Source organism: Rhipicephalus microplus, chromosome 5, assembly GCF_043290135.1.
Source record: "Rhipicephalus microplus isolate Deutch F79 chromosome 5, USDA_Rmic, whole genome shotgun sequence".
Lineage (NCBI taxonomy): Eukaryota > Metazoa > Arthropoda > Arachnida > Ixodida > Ixodidae > Rhipicephalus > Rhipicephalus microplus.
In genome coordinates, this window is record NC_134704.1 from 186,641,281 (window position 1) to 186,669,033 (window position 27,753).

Consider the following 27,753-nt stretch of genomic DNA (forward strand, 5'->3'; position numbering starts at 1 on the left):
AGATATACATTTACTCGTCTTTACATTACTTAAATAACACGACAATGGACGATACTCGCTGATGCTATTTCAGAGCTATGCGTAGTTGTAGCACACAAAAAGCTTGCTGCACGTGCTGCGTCTGAGATCCATACGGCAACGTGGATGTCTAGAGACCTACGGAACAACTCCTGCGTGCCGAAGCCTAGGCAGCGAGACTGCACGTATTAACAGACCTTCAAAATAATACGGGGATGGTATTGCCCCCCTAGTAGATCAAGGCTCTGTGCAATCCCCCTATACTAAAAAAATCTCAACCGCTTTTTGTAAACTTTGTGTTCTGATCTTGAGACAATATTAAGACTAGATGTTTTTGTTATAATCGCTATATTCATATATTTATTGTAAGTGCATTATTGCTCGTTTCTGACAATTCTTGAGTGAAACAATTCAAACTTTGCATGCTGCTTTGAGTCCTTAAGTATCCTTGAATTTTCGCTTTGGAAACCTGTACAAACCCTTTACGTGGTAGCGCTACGAGGCGCTGGCGCATCACAAATTCTAAGAAACAATCCCTTCTTCCTTCGGGGCCTCTCGGGTTTTCGCGTGATGCGCTGTTCCAATGTCTCTGACACGCCGATCCAAATATGCTGTGATCGGTCAAGCGAGGGCCTACGACTTCTAGTCAGTCTGCAAGTAGCTGTCTGCTCTGCTTGTTGTTCGTAGTGTTCCCTGTGTGCGTGCGCCCGCTCACAAATCAGCTACTGCAACCTGTAATGCTACTGCGCGAACTAAATCCGAGTGTTTTGCGATAGGGCAAACATTGCAAAACGTACGTACCAACGCATATCATTGCCATGATCGGGGGAAGGCGGTGGTGGCGGCTCCTCATATCGTGCAGAGGTTGTCAAGCACGGTGTGTTTCTATATGGGTCCATCCCATTGTCAATTCTTTGAAAGCATGTGCACAACGCAGGGTTCATAGCAGCATGATTCGTATAGGCATGGCAGTCGCGGTTTGCCAACAAGCACGCAGCTACAACACAACTGATGGAGTTGCGACAACTGGAAGTAGATGGTGTTTCAAGCAGCACGTCGGCAATGATGTATGCCACGCGAGCTTGGGAGTGGCATGGGAGGGGCACTCGGCGAGAGGGCAAGGCGGCTTTGGGAGAGGATACCAAACGAGGGTAGCGCAGGAGAGAGCGAAAAAAGTGATCATCATGGTTTCGATAATCAAACGCATCTAACTCCGCTAGTGCTGCACCGTTTTGAAAAATTCTCGCAGCTCGGTGTTCGTTGTACACTCATGCACAATTTGCTCATCGGAACTGAATTTCGACCTCTGCGTGGTTTACGGGCCGTTTAAAGAACTTGTGAAACGTGAAGCCTTGTGCAAGTGTAGAGAACTATGTACATTTTCGACATATGACCTATTAATTATTAAATTCTGTGTGTGATTAGCAACTGTCCATCTGTTTTATTAACAAGCCTCATAAGTCAGTTCATGAAGCATGGCGTGAAGTACAAAGTAAGCAATGAGTGCTCATGCTGTACTAAAAAGCTTGAAGGTCATCGGAAATATTTTGAACAGAATCGGTAAAAAATTTATGCATTTCCAGCACTTCAAATAATGAAGCAGCAGGAAGAGCTTTATTGAATTACAATATATTTCACAAGGAAATGTTAGATGGCCTGAGATAGCAAAGCTAAAGAAGCTCATGTCTTGGCTCAGGAAGACAATGAACAGAAAGCCGATTTTTATGTTTTAGGGCATTTTAAATAACTTGCATGCATGTTTCCATATATTGATTTTGTAAAATGTGGCAGAGCTGCTCCAGCTTGGAGACTGAAATACTTGTTTTTCAAAATGTCGGACTGGTAACTTCTCTGAAAGGCCGATCATGATCCGCTGCTTAAGAGTAACATTTTAGTGGCCTCAGGAGCTGCACCAAGACATATTTGATCAATCGCATTATTGTGCCTGCCAAGATGGCTTGAGACGAGACGGTTTGGCTATTTTCTTGTAAAGAATCCTCAACATGCAGCATCAAATAAAGCAGCGAGTGTAGTGACTTGGCAGGCTTCCCTGACAGCTTTCAAATAACATTTCAACAACGTGTCATAACATGTTAGAATTGTAAAGTACTACCCAAGGACTTGCAACGAAGTTTGTGATGTTTGCAGGGCACGAAACATATTCTTTGTTTTGAGTGTGGCGATTTTGAGCATGTGTGGGGTGTTGATTATGGTCTGTACAGAATATACACCGTGCAATCACCTTGCAGTTTCGGTCTATCGACAAGGTACCCAAGGTGACTGTGCCCATACTGTTTGTTTGCGGCCTGTCAGATGCCCTCATTCCACCTTCAATGACACAGCGGCTTTACCAGGTAGGTTGCACTTGTTACTTCTGGCACTGGCCTGGCAAGACCTTCTAAAAATGTGTGAATCACCTTAAAGGTTTCAAGAAGACTACCCCCTTTGTAAAGGGAGAAATTCTTGTCTTTTAGATGAGTTGTCTCTTATAAGCTGGGTACCTTGTATGCAATTTCTTACGGAGCCTTATTTTAATGCACGCACTCTCCTGTCACTTGTACCTGTTGGTTCGTTACATCAGTGTCTTGTACATAGGGATTCAGCTGTATCCAAAAGTGTTTAAACTGCAAAACCTTGTTTATTGACTTTTTTTTATTAGGAAAATCAAGTACAGTTAAACCTGGATATAACGAAATTGACCAATTTCTTTAAAAAATTGTTATAAAGAGGATTTTGTTATATGTTAGGTTTGGTATGAAAATTCGAAAAATAGTTGCACAAAATAAACATAATGGGAACTGAAGGCAGATTTAACCCAAAACACTTTCCCCGTCGCGGTGGTCTAGTTGCTAAGGTCGTAGCACTGCTGGCTGCTGACCCGCAGGTCGCGGGATCGAATCCTGGCTGTGGCGGCTGCATTTCCGATGGAGGCGGAAATGTTGTAGGCCCGTGTGCTCAGATTTGAGTGCACGTTAAAGAACCCCAGGTGGTCAAAATTTCCGAAGCCCTTCACTACAGCGTCTATCATACTGTAGTTTTGCACGTATAACCCGCCCCTGCATATAATCCGCACCCCCACTTTCAGCTCACCAAGAAAGAAAAAAAAATTCTCGCGTATTGCCCGCACATTTAATATACAGGAAAGGCTGTACAAAAGCTACTGCTCAAGCAACATAGCACATATGTAGACAGAAAAAGCTTTATTTAGCAAGCAGAATACGCTGTCTGCAAGGCCAGTCACAATTCACTCACTGGCGCTGCTCTCGCTAGAGCTATCACTTGAGCCGCAGTCCTCACTATTATGCACAAGGTCATCCTCGGTTCCATCCATGTTGTTTGTGATGCAGCATTTCTTGAAACTTTTTCGCACCATCTCATCTGGAATGGCCTTCCATGCCTCGACAATCCACTTGCAGAATAGGGCAATATCAGGCCTTAGGACTCGTCCTGTCGGCGTCAAGTCGTAGCAGTCTTCGGCCATCCACTCAGTGTAATAGCGCTTGACATGCGCTTTGAAGGGCTTGTTAAGCGACACATCTAGAGGCTGCAACATTGACGTCATTCCACCGGGTATAACAACTAAGTCGGTGCCGTTGCGTGAAAGGCGGTCCTTCACTTCCTCAGTTGTGTGGCCGCGGAACGAATCAAGAACGAGCATGGACCTCTTTGCGAGCATCGCACCGGGCCTCTTCTCCCATACCATCTTGATCCAGTCTGCAAACAAGTCTCTGTTCAACCACGCGTTCTCGTGTGCGCGCACCACCACACTGGCAGGCAAATGAACCTTTGGTAGAGTTTTCCTTTTAGAGATGACATACAGTCGCAGTTGCGTGCCGTCGGCGAGGGCACAAAGCAAGACTGTGATGCGCAGTTTCGTGTTCCCGCCGGTCAGCACGCTCACCGAACTGCTGCCCGTCTTCTCAATCATTGTGTCCGATGGCATTTCAAAATAAACAGGAGTTTCATCCGCATTGCCGATTTGTGAGAAAATGTAATTGTGCTGCTTTCGCAGGCCAATTACATATCTCTGGTACTTGAGCAGCTTCTCCTCATAAGAAGCCGGCAAGCCTTGACACATTGTAGTCCGCTGTCTGATTGAGGGCCCTTGCCGCTTCATAAAGCGGTGCAGCGATCCGCGGCTCGCACGGAACTCGTGAGGTAGGCCTAGTGTCACAGAACGAGCGCTAAAAACGGGCGCGCCGCCAAATTCTTGCGATAACGCGCCCAGAGAGACGCGGCGAGGTCAACGGAAAAAAAAAAAGAAAAGAGAAAACAAGCATCCAAGGCTTCCCGGGCGCGCGACGCCTCTCCTCTTGGAAGCGTGGCTTCGCCGATGAACCTCCTCACCCCACAGCGGCGGCCGGGCAAGCGCTAGAAATTTCCAGAAGGAAAGGGGCGTATATGCCGAGTTGAGTCATCTGTCGGGGACGGCCCCCGTACAGTCTCGCGCCTCTCCCCAGCCTCCGCTACGCATCGCGCCGACGAAATGAGGAGAACTTTCTGGAATGTCGTGCGGAAGGTATTTAACCGAGCAGCGGAGACGAGAGATCAGGAGAAGACGGAAGTAGCGCCAGAGTGCGTAGGGATTCCGCCGTGTAGTCAGTGAATGTTTGTCCGTAGGGACGAAGCAGGAAATGAAGAGGATTTCCACCTGAGGGGTGAAGGCTCGAGCTACAGGCAAGAGCGTGTGTTTACCGCTATCGAGCGAAGACGCGTGGCAACAGCTGCGTGTGTGAAGCCGACGTGTTTCCGGCGAAGAGGTTGAAGTTTGAAGAGTGGCCAATTGAAGACACGAGGTTTCCTGGAAGAGAAACTTCAGGGGGCAGCGGAACGACAACAACGCTGGACTTTGAGTGAGTGATTCTCGGAAGAGTATCATCTAGACTTTGGTTCCAAGAACTTTGGACTGAATAGGTTTTCTATCTCTTTAGTCTTTAAGTGTCTTGGTTGTTCAATGCATGCGGCTGCATTGTAGTGCGTATTGTTGTCCGTGTCCGTTGTTTCAAGTGTGGCTGATTGTATTGTGTAGTACGTTGATTGATTGGTTTGATTGGTGACATATTGTATGCAACTATTGTGGAGTGTGCATTTTTGTGTATTGTTTTCGATCTGCCATTATTGAGAATATAATTTGTTTGTTTATCAACTCTCGGCTCTGACTTGTTCTTTGGGCCACAGCCGGCGTCCGCTGGCGCGCCAAAAAGGACCACTTCTAAATTGTCCACGCTTTCGTGGTGCGGTTCGGGGGGCCGATACTTCGGCCCTTGGAATTAGCCCGGCGATCGCCTCCCGAATTAACGGGACCGGTGTGACAATTAATCTGGCGTCCGCGACAGGACCTTTGGTGCACAGTGTGTCCAAAGTAGTGAGAAAGAGCCTCGAGTTGTTGATAGTGCTATCGGAACGATTTTGTGTGTTGCTCAGTGTTCTCGTTAACGAGTGCAGGAGAGTGTTCCGATAGACTGATTCAGGCAGATACTTTTTGCTCGTGGCAAGGTTTTATTTGCGAGACACCATGGATCTCGAAAAGTTAGTTGCTCTTGGTGAGAAGATGGGACTTTCTGGCGCCGAACTACGGAAATGGGTAAGCCAGAAGGAGAAAGAGGCGGTGGAGAGAGATAGGTTGGCAGCTGAGAGAGCCAAGGAAGAAAAAGCAGCTGAGTTGGAGCGAGAGAGGTTGGCAGCTGAGAGAGCGAAAGAAGAAAGAGAGAAGCAATTGAAGTTGGAGCTGGAGAGAGAAAAGTTGGCAGCCGAAAGGGCGAGAGAAGAAAGAGAGCAGCAATTGAAGTTGGAGCTGGAGAGAGAAAAACTGGCAGCTGAGAGGGCGAAAGAAGAAAGAGAAGCGGAGATGGCTGAAAGGGAACGGAAGCGGCAGCACGAGATGGAACTCGAGCGGCTCCGTTTGCAACAGCGAAGTGAAACTCCCGTCCAAGCTAGAGTTGAAAGCAGCGAACGGGAAGATCATGGCTTCAGCTTGAACCCAAGCAAGCTGCTCGTGGCGTTTGATGAAAGGAAGGACGACCTTGACGCGTACCTTCACCGATTTGAGACGATTGCGAAGAGCCAGAATTGGCCGGAACATCAATGGGCAACTGCTTTGAGTACTTGCTTGAGTGGTGAAGCGCTCAGTGTGTACGGTAGGCTGACGCCGACCGATGCAGCCAACTATGCAAAGGTGAAAGCTGCTTTGCTAAAGCGATTTAGATTTACTGTAGAAGGTTTCCGGGACAGATTTCGGACAGGAAAGCCAGCTGATGGTGAGACGGCTACGCAGTATGCCGCCCGACTTTGCCATTATTTCGACAGATGGATTGAACTTTCAGGGACAGCGCAGGAGTACGATGAACTTAGAGAGCTCCTAATTAGAGAACAATTTCTTTCTAGTTGCCACCCAAGCCTGTCGCTGTACTTGAAAGAGAGGAAGGCTGAGTCACTTGAAGGAATGCTTGAATTGGCTGATCAATTCTTGGAAGCGCAAGGTGGAACTAATTTGGCCAAGGTCAAGAAGGATTGTCCCGATGATTCGAAGAAATTGGCTCCCGAAGAAAAGAAGCGTGCACCAGAGAGCATTCCGCGATGTTTTCTGTGCAACCGAGTGGGTCATCGCGCGAAAAACTGTCGAACAATCTTTACGAGCCCTACGGCAGTAAAATGTTTTAAGTGTGGTCAGACTGGGCACAAAGCAGACGCTTGTCGGAACGGAGTGAGTCAAACTCACCAGGTATCTTGTATGCAAGCGGCACCGAAATCTGATAATAATGCCGTCACCGATGGATTCGTAGAGTTGAAGAATGGGGAGAAAATTCCTATTGTGGGTGCTGTAATGTCAAAACAGCCAACCGGTGTTACGAAAGGAATGCCAACGCTGCCTGGAAAAGTTGCGGGCAAAAAGATTACGGTGTTAAGAGATACCGGCAGCTCCACTGTTATAGTGCGGGGAAACTTGGTACGGGAAAGTGAGTTAACAGGCAAAACGAAACCGGTTTGCTTAATTGACCGTACAGTTCGGATGCTTCCCGAAGCAGAGATTGAGGTTGAAACTCCATACTTCAGCGGGAAGGTTACGGCTCTATGTATGACGACCCCCCTTTACGACCTTGTCATCGGAAACATCGACGGGGCGCGAGGACCGAATTATCCGGAATGTTTGGGAGAAGACCTTAAGATAGAGCCCTCGCCAACCCAACGACCGCGAGATACAGTGGAGGAGCAACCCGTGACGGATCCCACTCGAGCCCAAGGTGAAGCCGCGGTGCAAGGGACTATGAATGATAAGATGATCGTGTTGAACGAGTTCACGGGCCGGGCAACTGGACTTACGTCAGCACGACCTCAACCGACCGACAGTGCAAAGAAGACGGAGTTGGTCAGCCAGGCCAAATGTCGGGACGTGAACAAGCGGGTGACAGGATCGGTTGAGCGTTATCACCCGTTAACAGTGTCAGAAGTGACAACAATGGCTGAGACGCCGCCTCAGACCCCGTCGTTGGAGAAGGCTCGCCGAAAAAGAACAAGGAAAAACGAGAAGAGATCGAGCGAGCACCGCAAGAAAGGACGCAAGCGCAGCTCGAAATACACAGGATAAGTGCTGAAGTCGAATCAGAATGTGTTTGGCAGTGCCGAGTGCCATATGTTGTGTTAATGTTGTGTTATCCTGTGTCACAGGTGTCGAAGTGTCTATGCTGTGGTGTGATGTATAGTGTTGTATAATTGTTGTAATGAGAGAACTTTGTACGTTTGTATTGTTTGGAATGAGTGATGAAGTGTTGTAGTCGTGTACCTGTGGCTATATTTCATGTGTTGTGGAATTGAACTACAATGTAAGATTGTATTGAGCGATCTATTGCGAATGTGAAGTGTCATGAGCGACGGTTTGTGTTACAGTCTTTCAGAGTGTGTGGTGACTGTTCGCGCTCGTTTGTGTGGTTTTGAATATTATGAGATAATATTCTTAAAGTGGGGGGCAGTGTCACAGAACGAGCGCTAAAAACGGGCGCGCCGCCAAATTCTTGCGATAACGCACCCAGAGAGACGCGGCGAGGTCAACGAAAAAAAAAAAAGAAAAGAGAAAACAAGCATCCAAGGCTCCCCGGGCGCGCGACGCCTCTCCTCTTGGAAGCGTGGCTTCGCCGATGAACCTCCTCACCCCACAGCGGCGGCCGGGCAAGCGCTAGAAATTTCCAGAAGGAAAGGGGCGTATATGCCGAGTTGAGTCATCTGTCGGGGACGGCCCCCGTACAGTCTCGCGCCTCTCCCCAGCCTCCACTACGCATCGCGCCGACGAAATGAGGAGAACTTTCTGGAATGTCGTGCGGAAGGTATTTAACCGAGCAGCGGAGACGAGAGATCAGGAGAAGACGGAAGTAGCGCCAGAGTGCGAAGGGATTCCGCCATGTAGTCGGCGAATGTTTTGTCCGTAGGGACGAAGCAGGAAATGAAGAGGATTTCCACCTGAGGGGTGAAGGCTCGAGCTACAGGCAAGAGCGTGTGTTTACCGCTATCGAGCGAAGACGCGTGGCAACAGCTGCGTGTGTGAAGCCGACGTGTTTCCGGCGAAGAGGTTGAAGTTTGAAGAGTGGCCAATTGAAGACGCGAGGTTTCCTGGAAGAGAAACTTCAGGGGGCAGCGGAACGACAACAACGCTGGACTTTGAGTGAGTGATTCTCGGAAGAGTATCATCTAGACTTTGGTTCCAAGAACTTTGGACTGAATAGGTTTTCTATCTCTTTAGTCTTTAAGTGTCTTGGTTGTTCAATGCATGCGGCTGCATTGTAGTGCGTATTCTTGTCCGTGTCCGTTGTTTCAAGTGTGGCTGATTGTATTGTGTAGTACGTTGATTGATTGGTTTGATTGGTGACATATTGTATGCAACTATTGTGGAGTGTGCATTTTTGTGTATTGTTTTCGATCTGCCATTATTGAGAATATAATTTGTTTGTTTATCAACTCTCGACTCTGACTTGTTCTTTGGGCCACAGCCGGCGTCCGCTGGCACGCCAAAAAGGACCACTTTTAAATTGTCCACGCTTTCGTGGTGCGGTTCGGGGGGCCGATACTTCGGCCCTTGGAATTAGCCCGGCGATCGCCTCCCGAATTAACGGGACCGGTGTGACACCTAGCTCCCTTGAAGGTCGCCGCGCTTCGACTTGGGCCATCTCGGTCGATACGGCGTGACCCCTGCTTCTCAGATATTCGATGAACTTTACTAGCTCCGCCTTCAGCTCAGGGTAGGCACCGGTCTTGGGGCCGCGAAATGACCTACGGTCGCGGTGCGTGGCTTGTAAGCTCTTTTTCTTCTTTCTCCACAGTCGCATGCAGGACTCGTCCACATTGTGCCGTCTTCCCGCTTCGGGATTTCCAAATTCCTAGGCGACGACGATGATCTTAAGCTTTTGCTGTGCCGTGAAGGCCTGCCACCGTGCGCTACTCATGGTGACAGAACAGATCGACTTCGGCTTGGCGAATGGGTCGAGATGTGGAGAACTACTGGTATCAGCGAAGTAAAGGGCGCTCACACTCGGCGACAACTTGACAGCACTACCCCTTCTAGTACACTGTAACAGCACCCTGGAAACAACACAACCGAAATGCATGCCTGCTACCGCGTCAAAAAGTAGTACATTAATTTACTGTGTGGGGATCTGAGGCGCGCCCGCGACCATTTCGCGGGCATTCCGCCACACGGCCACACCCTTTTGCTTTCCTGCTCTGTTAACACCACGTGGCGATAGATGGCGCCACGTGCGGGCACGGCACGCGGGAAGCGCGCGCCGAGGGAGTGCTCTCTTTTTCGTGGTCGGCGCCGGGTAAGCACGTGTTTTCCTTCGTCCGCGTCCCCTTAGGGAATCGCCGGACTGTAGCCTGCCTGGGGTGGCCTTGGGCACCTCGACAGGCGTGTTTACTTGAGTGCTAGCTTCGGTAGCGTACGCTAAGCCCACAGCGGTGCCTAGTGCTTGAAGTGGTCGTACCACAACGAGCCGCACTTGCCGTAGGCCAACGCGTACGAGGTTTGCCCTAACACTCGCGACCAGGCCCATTGGCCATCGTGAGAGTGCGCAGCATAGCCGCGAGGGACCTTTTCTCGACCGGCGTGTCAAAGCTCGCCATTGCCAGCTGCGACGTGCTCGCGGTTTTCCCCTTATTGCGAACGTCCGCGTGTGGGTGCCTTTGCTACCCGCGTCTCGGGAGCGGACGTTGTACTGTTGTTCGGGGTGCTGCCAGAGGCAATAAAGTGTTGTGCATTTTGCATTAGAACACTGTCTGTTTATCGCGCCGCACTAAACACCTTATTAGTTGAGCGCGCGCGGAGTGGTGCGCTACACGCGAGTAACGGAGTAGCGGCCCTGTGGCTCGCTAAGCGTGAACCCGCGGTGATCGTCCGCTGCAGTTAGTAGCGGGGTCACCATAACTGATAATATCTCTATAGGCACTATAACACCTCATTTACCTTGCTGAAATAAATACTGCTTTATTTATTATGGAACTTTCTTAGACAGCACCACCTTTTCGGCAAGCCCTTTCCAAAAGTAAACATGGCGTCCGTGACGTAGGGACATATGGAGGGTCACTGAGCGGCCGCGAACGTCCAAAAAATATACTTGTGGTGTGACAGTGAGACTTTACACTGAACAATCGAATCGTCTCTCCCCAAATGTTTTTTCTAAATGCTTCAACGATGCAAGCAAGGGAAACCAAAATCAGCCGCAAGCTGCCGTGCTACTTGCGGAGCAACACGAATTTGCGGAAACCGCCTCCGTAGCCTTCACTACACTGTTAAGGGGCTTCACAGCACAACACGCATTACTGTGAAGCAGCACTATAGGAAAACCCCCCCGTATTATCCGCACCTCCACTTTGCCACTGAAATTTTTGGGTTTTTGGTGCGGGTTATACGTGCGAAAATACGGTAATCATATGGTGGTATTAGTATGTTAAACCCCACAAATCAATCATTAACCCAAAACACTTTATTAGTGGTAAAAATAATTACCACACATTAATGAATATACAAAAAAGGATACACAATATAATTAATATTTTAAGCGTAACCACTATTACCAGCACTATATAGTGCACAGCATTTCTATGCATTAATTTCTGAGCGATCTCTAGGTATGTGTCTTGTGCTAATATGACTGAGATCAAGTGAAACGTCAGATGTGTGTACAAACATTGAAATAGTGGAATTTTCAAGCTTTATGAAATGAAAATGTTAGTGAAAAAGAACCATCAAATATAGATTGAAATGATGTAAAATGAACAGTTCAATAGAGTCTGCATAACAAAATCTTTTATATGACATCGTGCAATTACATCTGGTGTGCCATCATGTGTAAGTAATGACGAATTCTAGGACAGTGCCTCTTAGAGGCCTGTAGTGTGGAGTGCTTGTACGGTTTAGAGGCTAATATTTTGTCTTGTGTTTTCTTTGGTTTCTGGCAGGGACTAAAAACTGTCAATTGCTAGCTTGAGTGTCCTGCAACGTTAATTTTTAAGGGCTTCCGGGCTATTAAGGCATCGAGTTCGTACTTCTTTTGTTTTGCAGAGCTGCTCTAGTCCGATGAAACGACTGGTGACGTTCGAGTCTGGCACCCACAACGAGACGTGGGAGTGTCGAGGCTACTACCAGAGCCTCTCCCTCTTCATCAATGAGGTGAGTGGAATATTGTACCGAACTTGAAATGGTTGCAGGCCAACGCATTTTATCTAAGCTCGAAGTTCGAAGTTGTCATGTTGACTTACAATCCAAACTAAAACTAGTAGAGCTAGTAACAGTGCGATAAATGAGAAAGTGGGGACGTTGTAGCGTGGTTTCATCATTGCACTGTCTACTCGAACGCTGCCAAGTTAGCAGTTTTTCTTTGAAATTTAGCTGGTTTTTCACATGCCTAGCGGGAAAAATTGTTTTAGTGCGGAAGGCAGGATTTCTGGCGCTATTAAAGCCTTCATAGCCTTTTCGTGGCAGTGTTCGTGGGTCTTTAACTAACAACACCCAGAAGAGCATGCAGAAACAAACAAGGGGTGCGCCACAAGCAAAGACAATGTCCATTGTGTCTATTCTTTACTGTGAAGGTGTATTAGACACTCTCTTTTGAAACCTTGGGTCCCCTTGGCATAGAAACCGTTTTTAAGCTTCCTTACACCTTGGGACAGGTGGTAGCGAAGCCTGCACACCTGCTAACGATTAAAATGGGGTTGTTTGCAAAGTATAGTGGCAGGATCTCGATGCTAATTTGAATTCGAAGAACAAGCAAGATATGCAAGAAACGAGAAAGCGTGGTTTTTCTAAAGAAGCTGAATGCACTTTCAAAGAGCGGTGTGTCATATTTCTGTCTGTTCTGCTGAAACAGCTCCACTTGAGACTATTTGACAATGTGCGAGTGCTGAAACAAGTTTCACTTCTCTCAATCGAAATGCTCTGCGAGTTAAAGGCTCTTTAGTGTCTTTGCCGCAATCTCTAAATGTGCGAGATGAAAAAATTTCTGCCATTGAAGCACAATCGGGAAAGCTGACTCCTTCAGCTGGAACCACCACAGGAGCACAACAGCATTCTGGGATGCAGTCTACAAGTACAAGGATGCTTCAGACAAGAATTCATTCTGCGAACTGAGCGAGTTTGCAATATCAGTGCTGGTGCTGCCCTAGCGGTACGCAGAAATAGAGCACGTGTTCAGTCAAATGAACATCATCAAATGCAAGAATTGCAATACAGTGTCCACAGAGATGACGAACGCCATATTAACTGTTCGAGCCGGACTCCGAAGGTTGGGCAAACGCTTCTCAAGCAACGAACTGCCCGAAAATGTGGTGCAAAACATTGCAATGCTCGAGACTTACGTCGGCAGCAGCGCTGACAGCCCACCTCGAACCACCAGCGCAATTGGTACGAACGAGCCATCTTCTGCTGAGTGCTCTTACGAAGCAGAAGACATCTTTTTCTTTTTTTGTAATATAAATGTACTTCTACTACAATTGCTGCGTTCTTTTGTCGCATGTAGGAAGGAAGGAATCTCCATTGGTTACGTCTTCAAGTGGACTCTAAAGTTATCATTGTTTTTTTTTTCTATTCACAGTGGCTCATGGTAGCATGAGGGATTTACAGAGCAACGCGTGCTTTAACATATAGTTTATTAGAATAATTCTAGTGTACCACATCTTGCCCGAGTAAATTTCTATAAAACTATCAGACAAGCTAGATTACTCTTCTTTCTTGTCTTCATTCTGCTTTTGGGCCGTATCACCGTCCAAGTTAAAAGAAATCACTCTGTTTCATATGCGACCATATGGACTGTAGAACAATTATTTCCTATGCATTTAGGGCACAAATATTGAACTTAGCGGGTTTTTAGGGCTCCTGCTGTGGGTTTTTCGTTTCTGACTTGGCAACAACGCTCTACTCGTTTATGACTCTACTCATAGCATATAATTAGGCTTGTGTGAATACGGAATTTTAGGTTTAAAGTGAATTTGAAGTGAATACAGTCAAACTCTGCTACAGCAAAAAATTCACAATTCCCCGTCAGCAGTCCATAGCAGTCAATGCATAAATATTGTCGCCACAACGAACACTTTTTCTTCAATCGTCCCGTTTCAACGAAATTTCACGATGCAATTCCAGGCTTAAATACTTAGTAAACCCAATATTTAACATTTTGATGCATTTTCAGAGCCTCAAAATGCGTCAACGAAGTCTAAAACATGTGTTGACACCACCAGAAACCACTGCTATACCACTGCTGTTCAGCAAGCATGGGCGCCGCCATTGCTTGATAGTGATGGCAACGAGACTACCCTGGTTTTGTTTTGCCTCTGGCTTGCTTTTGAGCCGCAGACGATCCGAAGCTGAAGCCCAGTCGCTCAGTTCATGGTTTCCTTCTCGCAGCTGCTGGGTGCAACCGGGGCACGGTGCCTTTTCCAATGCTTATCATCATGCTCGCGCTTGGCCAGTGTCGTAACTAATCAGAGCGGCTGTTTGTTCGCATTATCAAGAAAATCAGCTAGCTGTGAGTGATAGATGATAAGAATGGCATAGAATAATGCAAAGGTCGCCGCTCCACGATACTCAGCCTCCATCTCGGCGTTGTCGGATATTTTTGACAGCGGACAGCTGCTGGTGTTAATGTGTTAATGCAACTGTTTGGTTCGTTCACGAAAGCGGTTTTAGGTGTTTCAGCGTGCTTTTCACCATGGCCTCGCTATGCGTAGGTGAGAATCACGTTGTGACGCTGCTGAGAAAGAATAGGAAGCAGTGGACATGTTTTGAATTTCGAGGATAAACGTTCCTTTTTTTTGCTAGCTTAGCTCGGATATATTTTTTTCTGTTTCACTACAACGAACTTTTCGCTTCAACTAAATTTTTTCCGTGCCTCGTCAATTTCGTTGTAGCACGATTTGACTTAAGTTATTTTGGTCGAACAGCTTCGAATCGAATTCGAATAGCATATATGTGTAATGACCTAAATAACCTGCACAATATTCTTTCAAAATTGAAGTTAGGCCTTTGTGCAAGTGTCTTTTTTTTTCCAAAGGAAGTCTAAACAGCTTTGTATTGTAACAGGATTTGGCTTTCGATAGAATGCAAGTGGCCACCTAACATTTTAAAATTTACCACACTTAGACCATATAAGCCGCCATAACAAGCTCTTTAACTTAAAAGAATTATGAATCGATTTGAGGGCAATATATACATTAAAAGGAGCCCTGCAACACCTTTTTGAGTTGCAACACCTTTTTGAATTCACTAAAAAGTCTTATTGCCTCATAAATTTTTCGCTTTTCAGGATTTGTCGCATGCTGCAATTGCATTTTCTTTTCTCGTCTTGATAAAAGCACTGAAAGCTAAGCATAGGGAAAGAAAATACGTCATGCACGCCTCGTAACCTTCTCTCTTTCTCTCTTTTTTTTTTTCTTTCAATATGTGGATTTTCAGTGCTATCCCGCACGCACGCATGGCTAAGTCGCGGCCTCCCACGGCGGCCCCAGTAACGAAAGAGTGTGCCATGCTCAAATCGGCCAATGGCTGATACAATAGCTGTGGCCAGGGTTGCAACTGGTGGCTACGTTTCACCAAATTGCCAAATTTGAGAGGCCTGTGGCGACCTAAAATTATGATTTGTGACATAGCGCCTTTTCTGTGCGATTTTCGGCTTAGATCTTGACTGAGTTATGCATTCTATTCTCAGCGTCTTCAAAACGATCGGGCGACAAAATTTTTTTTATCTTTTTTTTTAGTTTTAGACTCGCCAGTATGAGGTGAAATTTATGCACAATTGAGTACGTCTATCCTGTTCCTCGTGGGTATCTCCTCAATTCACCAAGTTCCTTGAGGCACTGGTGCACAGATGCATCCACCAGCAACCTCCAAGCACAATTTAGGTCAGCAGACTTTTCGCGTGCCGCGAGGTAATGGTGTGTGATAAGTTCTTTAGGGGCTTCAAGAGCTTTAGGATTCTTTAAAGCTTGGCTTCTAAAGTGGCTAGGTGACGGTTAGGTCGCGTGTTCTGACCACAGCTCCAGCTGTTGTAAATAGCTTGTCGACTTCTTCCCTGCTGTAGTGCCCCCTAATTTTTATGTAGAGTTTTAATTTTTAATAACATTCTTTGTGGGCCGACCAAGTCTGCTTCTTTGGACAGCCTTCAAAAACTGCACTGATGCGAATGTTCAGCGTAAGCATGACAGCACAGAAAACGTGCATGCATTGCAATAGTTGTGCACTATATACTTTTAAATTTCTTACCTTTGTTGTGTAATTAAGTTGTTCTATTATCAAACACGTGATTGCACTCAGTGAAATTCTCGAAATTTGCAAGAAGGCCATACGTATGCCATCCCTTTCTTGTTGTAGCAACTGCTTCATTCGGTATGCGCCACAACTAAAACCATCGCAAACTTCTCTTATGGGGCGCTAGCATTCAGGGATACTGATGGTGCATGCATGCCCTTTCTGAGTGCGACCATGGTTGAAGGGGGTGATGCAACTGGCATTAAAGAACGTCAATATACTTAAGGGGCTACGGACAGTATTGTTTTCCACTGGATATACATAACTAGGTATTTTTATTACTAGGCGCGCCACACATGTGTAGAGTGGTGACATTTTTGGCGAAATTTGAAGGAAAATGGTGACTTTTGGCGACTTTTTGCTCATCATTTGGCGAATTCCACTCGAAAGTCGGTGGCAAGCCTGGCAGTGACAGGCGATTTTTAAGCTTGTTGCGTCATCTGTCGAAAGAAGAGAGAGCACGTTTTGGCTGACTTTAAGAATTTATTGTGCATTGAATAATTGGCCCGCCCTGTCTGTAGCCTTGACTACCGATCAACTGCATTTCCTGACCATGCTCAAAACGTGTTGCAGGGCCCCTTCAACTTTGAAGTGGGGCTTGTGGCAGTGGGGATTTCTTTTGGGTAGGTGCTTTCACGGCTTAGCAGCTGTACAATGCAGCGAAACCACCTTTACTGAAGGTTACATGCGGATTATTCTAAACCTGTTCATTCATTGGGAATACTTCGAAATTTCCAATCATTCAAATTCGAATCAAAGCGAATTTGAATACTCTATTATTCGTTTGACTATTTGAAGCATTCGAATGTTAGCGACAGCTGATGTGTAATTAGGACACTGAGCTTGAAGAATAGAGAAAGCTTTTTATAAATGTTTTTCTTCGAATTAGTCGCTGTTAACCACTGCCGAATAGAGTGCAGCTGAAACTCTTCATACGAAACATGCGCCGGGGAGATTTTGTATGAGGTGTCTTTCATAAGCAGGGTACCACGTATACATTTTCTTATCATTCACTGCAGGCACACTGGTATCTCCTACTACGGATAGTCTGTTATATAGTTATGAGGCAGTGGGCATGGGCTCGTCGTTGCAGACTCAGACCTGTTGTTGTCTACTTTACGACAAAGAGCCACCACATCCTGAATATACGAGAAATACGGTTCTGTCGATGTTTGAGCACTGATAGACAGCTCTTTATTTGCGGCCACCTTTCGTCCCATGGGCTTCCCAAATAAGTTGTGCAGCTTTTGCTTGAAAGTGTCTTAACTGCCAGTCTCCTTATAGTGATTCTCGTAGCACACCTTTGCGATGCTTTTCAAGTAGAACAGCACGTTGGCCAGCATGAGAGTCCGGTCATATCGAGTGAGCCGATAGTCAGCTGTCCAATCTTCGACGTCAACTTCATTCGTACCGCCAAACGTCCCGGGGTGTTTCGGATGCGTCAGCGCGTACGTGGGTGGTGTTGTGGCTGGTGCTAGCATCGCCTTGGTCAATGGAGTAGTGGTCGTAGAATCAGTCTCGTGCTCATGTTTCATCGTGGAAACTCTAGTTCAATGACCACTGGGAAGCTCCGTTGTATAGCGCTTCTTCTACTACCTAGCAGCTCCACCGAACGTTCATGGGATCACTAATACAAGAGAGACAAAAGCGAGTATATTTCCAATATTTGCTAGTAACTTATTTACGGGAAGGCGGCCAGCATCTCACGCCGCAAGTCATCTTCTTTGTCGATTGGTCTGCAATGGCGGGCTCATGCCTCGCTGCCTCGTTACAATATCAGTGTCCTTAAAAAGGTTTTGACTGTACTGACTCTTCTACCAATCAATGATCAACACTGTCATAACAGAGGGCACGGCAACGTCCATGCGAACGAAATGCCTAAACTGCCGCCGTTCGTCTTCCAGGTTGTGCCGTGGATTTTGACAGCGATCGCGACAAGCGGATCTGATGGGACGCCTTTCCTGCTTCCTCATCTCAACCTGGTTTTGGAAGATGCGCCGTGGATCAACGGAGCATCGGCCTCAGTGACGTCACCGGCAGCGCAGCTACTTAAAGAGCAGCACATCAGGCAACTCCTCAGAGGGCACGGCAACGTCCATGCGAACGAAATGCCTAAACTGCCGCCATTCGTCTTCCAGGTTGTGCCATGGATTTTGACAGCGATCGCGACAAGCGGATCTGATGGGACGCCTTTTCTGCTTCCTCATCTCAACCTGGTTTTGGAAGATGCGCCGTGGATCAACGGAGCATCGGCCTCAGTGACGTCACCGGCAGTGCAGCTACTTAAAGAGCAGCACATCAGGCAACTCCTCAGAGGGCACGGCAACGTCCATGCGAACGAAATGCCTAAACTGCCGCCATTCGTCTTCCAGGTTGTGCCATGGATTTTGACAGCGATCGCGACAAGCGGATCTGATGGGACGCCTTTTCTGCTTCCTCATCTCAACCTGGTTTTGGAAGATGCGCCGTGGATCAACGGAGCATCGGCCTCAGTGACGTCACCGGCAGCGCAGCTACTTAAAGAGCAGCACATCAGGCAACTCCTCAGAGGGCACGGCAACGTCCATGCGAACGAAATGCCTAAACTGCCGCCATTCGTCTTCCAGGTTGTGCCATGGATTTTGACAGCGATCGCGACAAGCGGATCTGATGGGACGCCTTTTCTGCTTCCTCATCTCAACCTGGTTTTGGAAGATGCGCCGTGGATCAACGGAGCATCGGCCTCAGTGACGTCACCGGCAGCGCAGCTACTTAAAGAGCAGCACATCAGACAACTCCTCAGAGGGCACGGCAACGTCCATGCGAACGAAATGCCTAAACTGCTGCCGTTCGTCTTCTAGGTTGTGCCGTGGATTTTGACAGCGATCGCGACAAGCGGATCTGATGGGACGCCTTTCCTGCTTCCTCATCTCAACCTGGTTTTGGAAGATGCGCCGTGGATCAACGGAGCATCGGCCTCAGTGACGTCACCGGCAGCGCAGCTACTTAAAGAGCAGCACATCAGGCAACTCCTCAGAGGGCACGGCAACGTTCATGTGAACGAAATGCCTAAACTGCCGCCGTTCGTCTTCCAGGTTGGTTTTCAAACTACTGTTGTCACTTACCGTAGTGATAATAGATTTTTGATTGTCCTGCCGTGCCCTCATAGATGTTCCTTGATTCATGTTGATTGCTGGTCTGTGTTGCTGCGGTTGTTGATGGCGGGGGATGTCGAAGAAAACCCCGGCCCTACTGCGGCCCAGCAGCTACAGACTATTTTGGAAAATCAGGCAGCATTTGACCGTCGGTTGACTGGCATTCATGATCAATTAGCCCAGATACAGACAAATACCGATGGATTGGCTGGCTTAGTTGCTTCAGTCCAAGAACTAAACGCAAAAATTGAAGTTCTGGAACATACTGTAAAAACACAGGCAGAAAGGCTAAGTGAACTTGAAAACAGAAGTAGACGCAATAACCTCTTGGTTTTTGGCGTAAAGGAAGGCAGCCCGGAATCGGAGTAAGACATGAAAGTTTCTGTAGTCGACATTATATTTGGCAAAAAACTGAACGTCCATGTTAAAACAATAGAAAGAATTCATAGATTGGGCAAGCAACGGCCGGGGCATATTAGACCAGTCATAATGAGGTTCTACGATTTTAAAGAAAAAGATACTATACTCCGAAACTGCAGCAAACTAAAGGGAACTTCTATTAGCGTGAGCAATGATTATTCGAAGGAGACGGTCGCGGTGTGGAAAAAGTTGTGGGACAGCGCAGCTGCGGACAGGGGCAGCGGAAAGAAGGTATCGCTAGTTTATGACAAATTGAAGGTAGGCGAGAGCTTATTTACTTGGGACTACAACCGAGATGAACGCCAACCATGTCGTAAGGAGCGGTATGCTAAAGGATCGCCAGCAGCAACGCGTAACTCTGACAGCGTTGGCGGCGCCCCGGTGGGAGGGGCAGTGGCTGCACCGTCACATGAGTAGCTAGTGCTTCTCCTGTTCAATGCTCGTAGTCTTGTTAATAAGGTAACTGAACTCGAACATTTATTGCTGTCGAGATCTCCCCCTGTGGTGATCGTAACAGAGACTTGGCTAAACAACGATATTCCGAATGATGTGGTTGTTCCTCCTGAGTACAGAGTGTTTCGCTGGGACAGAAATTCCCGTGGTGGGGGCGTTGCAATTGTCATAAAAAAATGTATCTCAGCAGTTCCAATTAATTGCAATTTATCGGAATCTGTATGGTGTAAATTTACGTACGCGAACACCAATTACCTTATCGGAGCCGTATACAGACCACCTGCCACTTCGCCCGAGTTCCTGGAAGACCTTCAGACGTTTTTGAACTCAAATGTAAACAAGACAACAAAATTAGTCCTGGCCGGAGACTTTAACCTACCGAATATAGACTGGATTTCTTTATCGGCCGGTAATAAGGATGCTACTAGCAGCGAAAAGTTATTTAAAATAATGATCAGCCATAACCTAACCCAAATTGTTCAACAGGACACTAGAGTAACATCGGGTTCTCAGTCACTGCTGGACCTGGTATTCCTCTCGGGCAATATGGAGGACTTCAGTGCTACGGTCAAAGACGGCATATTTGACCACAAACTGATTTCGGTTGAGATTCTATGTGGTACAAAACCTGGAAAACGACCCTTCGGTCGGGTGCCTGTTAGTGACTACGGCCGGGCAGATGACACGTCAATGTTAGACTTTTTGGAAACTGCTTTCGATGATTTCAAGCAAGCCTCTGATAGCGAGCCAGTTGATTGTTTGTGGCAGAAATTGAAATCAATAATTAACAGCTGTATAGAAAGGTTTGTTCCCATTCGATTAAAAAAAAACAAGGAAGACTAACCCCTGGATCACTAGAGATGTTATCCACACTAAACACAAAATAAAGAGATTACGCAAAAGACAAGGCCACTCTGAGCAGATTTCTCAACTACGAGCAGCGTTGAAAATCCAAATCTCCAAGTCCAAAAAAAGGTTCTTCAATGAAACGCTTTCTGGGTTCTTGCGCACTTCGCCTAGAAAATTTTGGCTATACTTGAGCGATCGGAAAGAAGCGATTGAACATATCGCGGTTGGCTCTGATGTTGTAACCCAGAAACAAGATATAGCTAATGGTTTCAATCGCTTTTTCCAATCTGTATTTACAAAGATGGCATTCACGGATGAAGATAAGGAAATGGCCGATACTTGCACATGCGCCATGGATCCAGTTTCATTTGATCAAGCGGGTGTGTTTCAGCAGCTACTTAATTTGAACGAAAAGAAGGCTAATGGACCGGATGGAATACCAACTGTGTTTTTGAGGCGGTATGCGGAGTGGATGTCGTTTTACTTAGTCATTATCTTCGAAAAATAACTCTTGACACATTCGCTTCCAAAAGACTGGCTGAGCGCCATTGTGAAACCGGTATTTAAAAGTGGTGACAGGATGCTTTTTACCAACTACAGGCCAGTATCTCTGACGTGTGTTTGCTGTAAGGTTTTTGAACATGTCATTGCCAAACAGATGGCTATTTTCTTGGAGACAAATGGGCTGATATGTAGGCAACAGCACGGGTTTAGGCAAGGGCTTTCCACGTTATCCCAACTGGTTGAAACTCTCCACGATTTTGCCGCTGCCGTAGATAATAGAGAACAAGTCGACGTGATATGCATAGACCTTGCAAAAAAAGCCTTCGATAAGGTCTCCCACTATAAATTGCTCTTCAAGCTCAAACGAACAGGCGTAAACGAAAATATCCTGAAGTGGATTGAGGCATACTTAACGAACCGCAAGCAGTTGGTACGAATTGATGGGTTTGAGTCTGAATCACTTGATGTTTATTCCGGTGTGCCCCAAGGCTCCGTGTTGGGCCCATTGCTGTTCTTGGTGTATATAAATGATGTTGTTGACATTGTTAACCCTCCTGTAAAATTAAATTGTTTGCTGATGATTGTTTAATCTATGCCCCGGTGACGTGTGCGAATGACCAAATTGTAATTAATGATTGTCTTGCTGATTTTCAAACATGGTGCGATAAATGGGAGATGAAAATAAATTATTCTAAGACAACATATACGCATATAACTACCAAGAAACACGTTTTACCATTTACGTACAGCATTGGACCTAATTATTTACCGCAGGTGTGTGCATTTAAATATTTGGGAGTGCATATTACGAATGATTTGAAATGGCGTGCACGTGTCGAGAATGTATGCTGTGCCTCCTACAGAAAACTGCGTTTCTTGCGTGCTAAATTACCGAATGCTACGAAAGACGTCAAGCTGCTTGCATATAAAACATTTGTGCGCCCTGTTTTAGAATATGCTTGTGCTGCCTGGAGCCCCCACCAAAAGGATTTAATAGGTAAACTGGAACGAATTCAGAGACTTTCCGCGCGATTTATATGTTCGAAGTATAAAAGGACTGATTCAGTTACCCAGATGTTAAAATTAAGTGGTTTGGAATCTCTAGAAATTAGACGACAAAAGCAGCGCCTAAAAGTATTTTTTCAGATATTGCATGGTCAAATAAAAATAGATAGAACAATTTACGTACACCCCCCGCATAAGCTCAGCAGCCGGATCAATCATGACACGGCAGTTCGCCCCTTCGGTGCTCGCACGGACGTCTTTCGCAAATCTTTTTGCCCTGATGTTATAGAAGCGTGGAACGAATTGCCGCGACATATTGTTGAAAATTCTGACGCGAAAAAATTTGAATGTGCCCTTGATGTTTACTTTGCCGAGCAATGAATATGCTATTGTGTTATTGTTCAAAGTTGCTGAAAATATCAATGTCTGTATTTACTTTCCATATCCTATGCTTCCCTCTCTGTAATGACCCTCAAGTGAGGGTTGGCAGTATAAATAAATAAATAATAATCATGCATGCCATTTTTTAACTGTCCATTGTTGTTGAGAGAGCTCCAATGGGCAGTGGCACTCCTTATGCTGAACAATGGCAATTCGTTTAGGGGGCACTGATAGTCAATGAAAAACATTCCCCAGCCCTTCACTTTCTTGTCTTCAATGGTCATTGCACGGCAGGCTTCAGGTGCCAGCGTTTGCTGGAGGCACCAGCCAAGTTATCTACTGTGCAGAAGTGAGCACTGGCTGCTGAGCTATGCAGTGCATAGAGCCACTGGTGGCACTGGGCCGGCACCCAGGCCATGCGACATGCCACTTTTGAGCTTGATCATTGCCATGAATTCTCTGTGGAAAAAAAAAGAATGGCTGATACCTTCGACACAGGAATCAGTGTAACATAAAAATAAAGCGAGTATTCACAGAAATTATTATAATGGTTTCTACAACATCTATTGGTGTTATAGCATCTTTTGATGTCGATGCACCCACGCTGGCACCTGGTGGCACATCTCCATCACGATGACTAATACCCATAATTGTGATTTAATCGTTGTGGTAGTTGAACTTTTTGAACCTATACCTGGACACAGCATATCATGAATCGCTCGCAAAGAAATCAACAAGCATGTAATAAACACTAATACCGAGCACTTCTTCAAAGCATAGTCAATGAAAGTCAGAAATAGCGCAGCGTGCGCTCCCTGGGGATGCAGTAAACTATGCCTGTACTCATGCATACACAACGACACTGCACTTCAGCAAAGTGGGAGGCAGAAGTCATAGTTTGCCCCCAATAGCCGATATGTCCTAAGTGATTCGCAGACAGTGATAAGAAATTATGCACAAGCCAGAATTTCGCCAGACGCTGGGCTATACTTAAAGACAACGCAATGTATATATCGTATTTATTCACGTAAATGAACTATTTTTTTGCTAGAAAAATCTGAGCAAAGTTGGGGGTGCCTTTATTATCCAGAGTAAATTTTATGAAAGCTTTTTCGGGAGGAGCAAAAATTGCAGTTATGCAAAAAAAGTTAGATTACTTAGCTTTTCGCTATTCACATACGCGTATGTACACTGTTTGGAAACAGCTTCTTTGTTGCACTTTACTCATCTTCGGTGGTTGATGGCGCTATCTTCTGCAAGTTGTCCCCGGGTCGCTCGCGCACTCCATAAAAGCGTTTTGCGGCGATCTTTTCTCACAATGGTTTAACCGCAACATCTGCTGTTATTTCGAGGGGTGCCTGGAAGCGTGCGCTACAATGCTATGACGGATTTTGCTGTCTTCGTGGCATCCTTGCCGATGACAGTGAAGACGTCGTTGACATTGTAGCAAGTAACCATCATTACAGCAAGCTACCCCTCAAGCATCAAAACGAATCGTCGATAACAAGACTAACGACAAAATACACCCGCCACCTCGCTTCTACATGAGAAGTTTTTCAACGCGAAGATAACAAGTGAAGCGAGAATCTGGGTGCTACTAAGTTGCAGAAATCGTCGCAAACTTTTCTGGACGACAAGCTATATTTTTCTGGTTTTGCAGAAACCTGCAACGCAATAGCGATGAATGACCCTTCGCAACAGCAAATGCTGCTGTTGTCGCTCGAAAATCACGTGCGCATGGTTGCCTTTTTCGTATTCACAGGAAGCAATTGCAGGTTGGCACGGGCAGCTTCGTGAACTTCGCACGCTGCGTGCTTATCAGCTGCGATGTCTACACTCGCACCATTCGTGAACCTTGCTGTGGCGCACAGATAAGAGGGGGGGACGTTTCGCGCACAGATAGAAAGACATTACGGCGTGGCAATAGGCGAAGCAAGGAAGTGAGCGAGCTGAGGTGGCCGGGGGGGGGGGGGAGGGGGGGGACGGCAGAATAATAAAAGACGGAAGAGATCCAACAGGTGAGGAGGCGCCAGTGTCGGTTAGCGGGACTGCAGTGGATGAATGTAGAGGTTGCGTTTATTACGTGGGGAAAAGAAAAATCCCAATTTCGATGACTGAAGTTGGGGGTGCGTTTATTATGCGAGTGCGTTCATTACGTGAGCAAATACGATAACCTCCGAAGAGATGGAAGAACGACATATTATATGGCTCCAGGCTCACACGTCCCTCCACAGCCCCCCGTGCCCAACCTTAATAGGGAGGTCGATCGTGTTGCACGAAGTTTCGCATTCCCTGCCTTTCTGATATTTTTTCTTCTCTCTCTCTCTGACATTCCAAGCCCGCTTAGAAAGGTCCTCTTCAGGGGACGGGCATCCCGTGGAGGGCTAGGCAGAGGGGGATAAAATGACCTGATACTGCGAAATTATGAGCTTTTATGAAAAACCTAGGCGTATTTATCCGCCACCAAGCCCCAAACTTGACAGATCCCCTAGAAGTAGGTTGGAGGCAATTGCAAACCCAGACCGTTTCCAAACCCATTCATATTAAGAGCATATAGCCAGATGTCTATCCAGATGATACTTGCAAATTGTGTGGCTGGACTCGCGCATCACTTAGGGACAATCTCTGGGAATGTGCAGTTTTAGCAGAAGAAAATGCAGTCTCCCCAGATGAGGCTGTGGCACAGTAGACAGCTTCGCTGTGCAGCTCCAACCTCTAGGATCAACTGTGGGCCATTTAGCAAGCCCGCAAGGCGGCGAGAAGACAGGTGTTTGGTCTTCCTCAGGGGCTGCGTAGGCCCAGGCCACGAGTTTGTCGGAGTTAATAATGAAGTTGTTACCACCACGAACTTTGTAGCTTGAGCCATGAACGTGCACAAGTGTTCCACATTCTGACCTTCGGCTCACTCCACCAGGGCACCACATTCGCTCGTTGACATCATTGCCTTTCTGCACAGCTTACTGCGGCAGTTTTATTAGTCAGTGCTATGGCACTCGAAGTATTCAGTGGAGAAACACCGTTAGTGCATGTGGAAGCTGCACTACTCCAAGAACAAGCCGTCACACGCTAACACGAAGAAAAAGGCAAAGAGCACAACAATAGCAATACATAACTGTGTCTAGGGCGGCTCCCCGATGCTAGCACGGAAATTGCTTGTTGCTGCTATTGATAAGCTTGAACCATGGCCTCTGAGATAGCACGTTAGCTGTGCCATGGAGGCATCATTTTTGTCAGTGCCAGTAAGTTTAATGCTGCATTACTTCACTGCTGACAGATAGTGGCACCCCCCCCCCCCTGCTAATAGAGAGCACCAAACGAGGAGCAATGTGCGAGGGATATAAGGCGCGTTTTTGAGTGTCCTTTGTCTGCTTCGATGGTTCAGTCGGTACAGCATCGGGCAAATACCACCGCAAGCCAAAGAACGGGAGGCTCGGAGGTTTGATTTCGGGCGAGGGAACATTTTACCAAGTTTTCTTTATTTCTCCTAGGCTCTTTTTATTTGTTTGGTGGTGTCCATTTTATTGTCATATTCATGATGGAACTACGGCACTAAAGTCTTAGTGGACCCTGGCATAGAACACTGTCGTGTCAAAATGTCTTTGGTGCTCATCCACAGCATCCAAAAGGGCTGCTGATGCCATTTGCCATACTCAATAAAACAAGCAAAAAACAAGTGGAAGGTGCTGCTCTGCCGGGCACTGCCAGTACCGTATTTACTCGCGTAATCCTCGCACTCGCATAATTCTCGCACCCACCACATCGCCTAACAAAAATACGATTTCTTTTTTTCCTCGAGTAATTATCGCACCCCTGAAAACTGCTGCAATAATGTCGTCTGCTCTTTCCAGCCACTGATGATGATAGCGCACGCCATCTGGCGCCATCTCTTAATCATCAAGCGTACTATTGCACAGAGATTCAATCCAATTCAAGTCAAGCCGAAGTGGTCAGTTCGCGTTGCGGCGTGTTTTGTATGTTGCGTCGGCAACCTTGTCAAGTTATGAGGCGATACTAAAGCTGTACGGCTGCTTTGAAGTTGCAAGTGATAGATCATGCACTAAAGAACGGCAACAGGGCCACCGGTAGGCCCTTCGGAGTCTACTAGTTTTGTGTTCGCTACTGGTGATGGCTGCTGAAAGCCACCAAGACACATTGGGCCTGCCGTGTGCCTAAAACTGGGATTGATGGTAAACTTTATTTCTTCAGAAGGAAACTGCGGACAATTCTGTTAAATAGCCATCAGCCCAATACTGACGTTCCACGCTTACTTTTTGACGACTCCTGTTCCGAACGCTACCGCTACGCCTGCAACGTCTGCAAGCTTTGCGTATGGTATTCTGATTCTCTACTATTTGCTTCCACTTTTTGTCTCTTAAATAAATCTTGTCTTTTGTTGAACCTCTGATTTTATTGTTGAGGCAAGTTTTAATTAGTACTCCTTAAAGCTTGCTGTTAGTTGCTGGTGTGAGAATACCGATTTGCGGCCACTTTGTTTTCTTTTTCGCTCTGTACGTTTTCGTAGAAAGTTTTCCCCACGTAATTCTCACACCCCCCAACTTTTCATCGGTTTTTCGACAAAAAAAAGTGCGAGGATTATGCGAGTAAATACGGTAAATGTTCGGAAAAAACTCGTTATTTCTTTGCTGTCCCCTTCATCCCCTTCAACCTGCCTTGAACACCTGTTGCTTTGATTGTACGCTACACACGTTCTGCGTGGGTTTTTGAGAGTTTCACATTGTATGTGGTTTTACATCGTATGTTTAAGAAGATCACCGCAATTTAAGATTTTTTTCGTGACGGCATACTGGTGAAAGGTCAGCGTCTGCTCAGCCATGTAGGAGATATGGAACAAGTGATAGCAGACAAAGCCAGAACCAAAATCTATAAAAACGTGTGCGATGGCACAATGCCTCATTGAAAAAAACTAGCGATTGTGACCTTCTAATGTGCACAGAAATATTTCTTACGAGAACTGCACGTATGAAAATTTATTTATCAAACATTTTGCATAGTGTTGAATCATTAATACTTTCAATGAAAGTTACCCAAAGAGTTTGTTGTATTTGCTGTTTGGCTAGTTGGCGCATGTGTCAATTTGGCGCCAATATCACTACCACACTTCAAACGAAGAAAACGCAGGACGGGTGCTTGTTACACAGACAAATGTAACCGTGTTCCAATAATACTCTTGAAACGGGGTGGTGTGAG

General features: G+C 46.4%; 1 protein-coding gene across 4 annotated transcripts in view; it reads left to right on the forward strand.

Moving 5' to 3' along the window:
* Bem46 (abhydrolase domain containing 13-like protein Bem46) overlaps positions 1–27,753 on the forward strand; it is a 143,483-nt gene that overhangs the window by 56,336 nt on the left and 59,394 nt on the right. For all 4 annotated transcript variants that reach the window (XR_012895527.1, XM_075896299.1, XM_075896300.1 and 1 more), the window contains exons 5-6: positions 2,268–2,372; positions 11,564–11,671. Coding sequence is in view for 3 of the 4 variants with exons in the window: in XM_075896299.1 (XP_075752414.1) it covers positions 2,268–2,372; positions 11,564–11,671 (213 nt within the window). In the remaining variant the exon portion in view is untranslated. The remainder of the gene's footprint in view (positions 1–2,267; positions 2,373–11,563; positions 11,672–27,753) is intronic.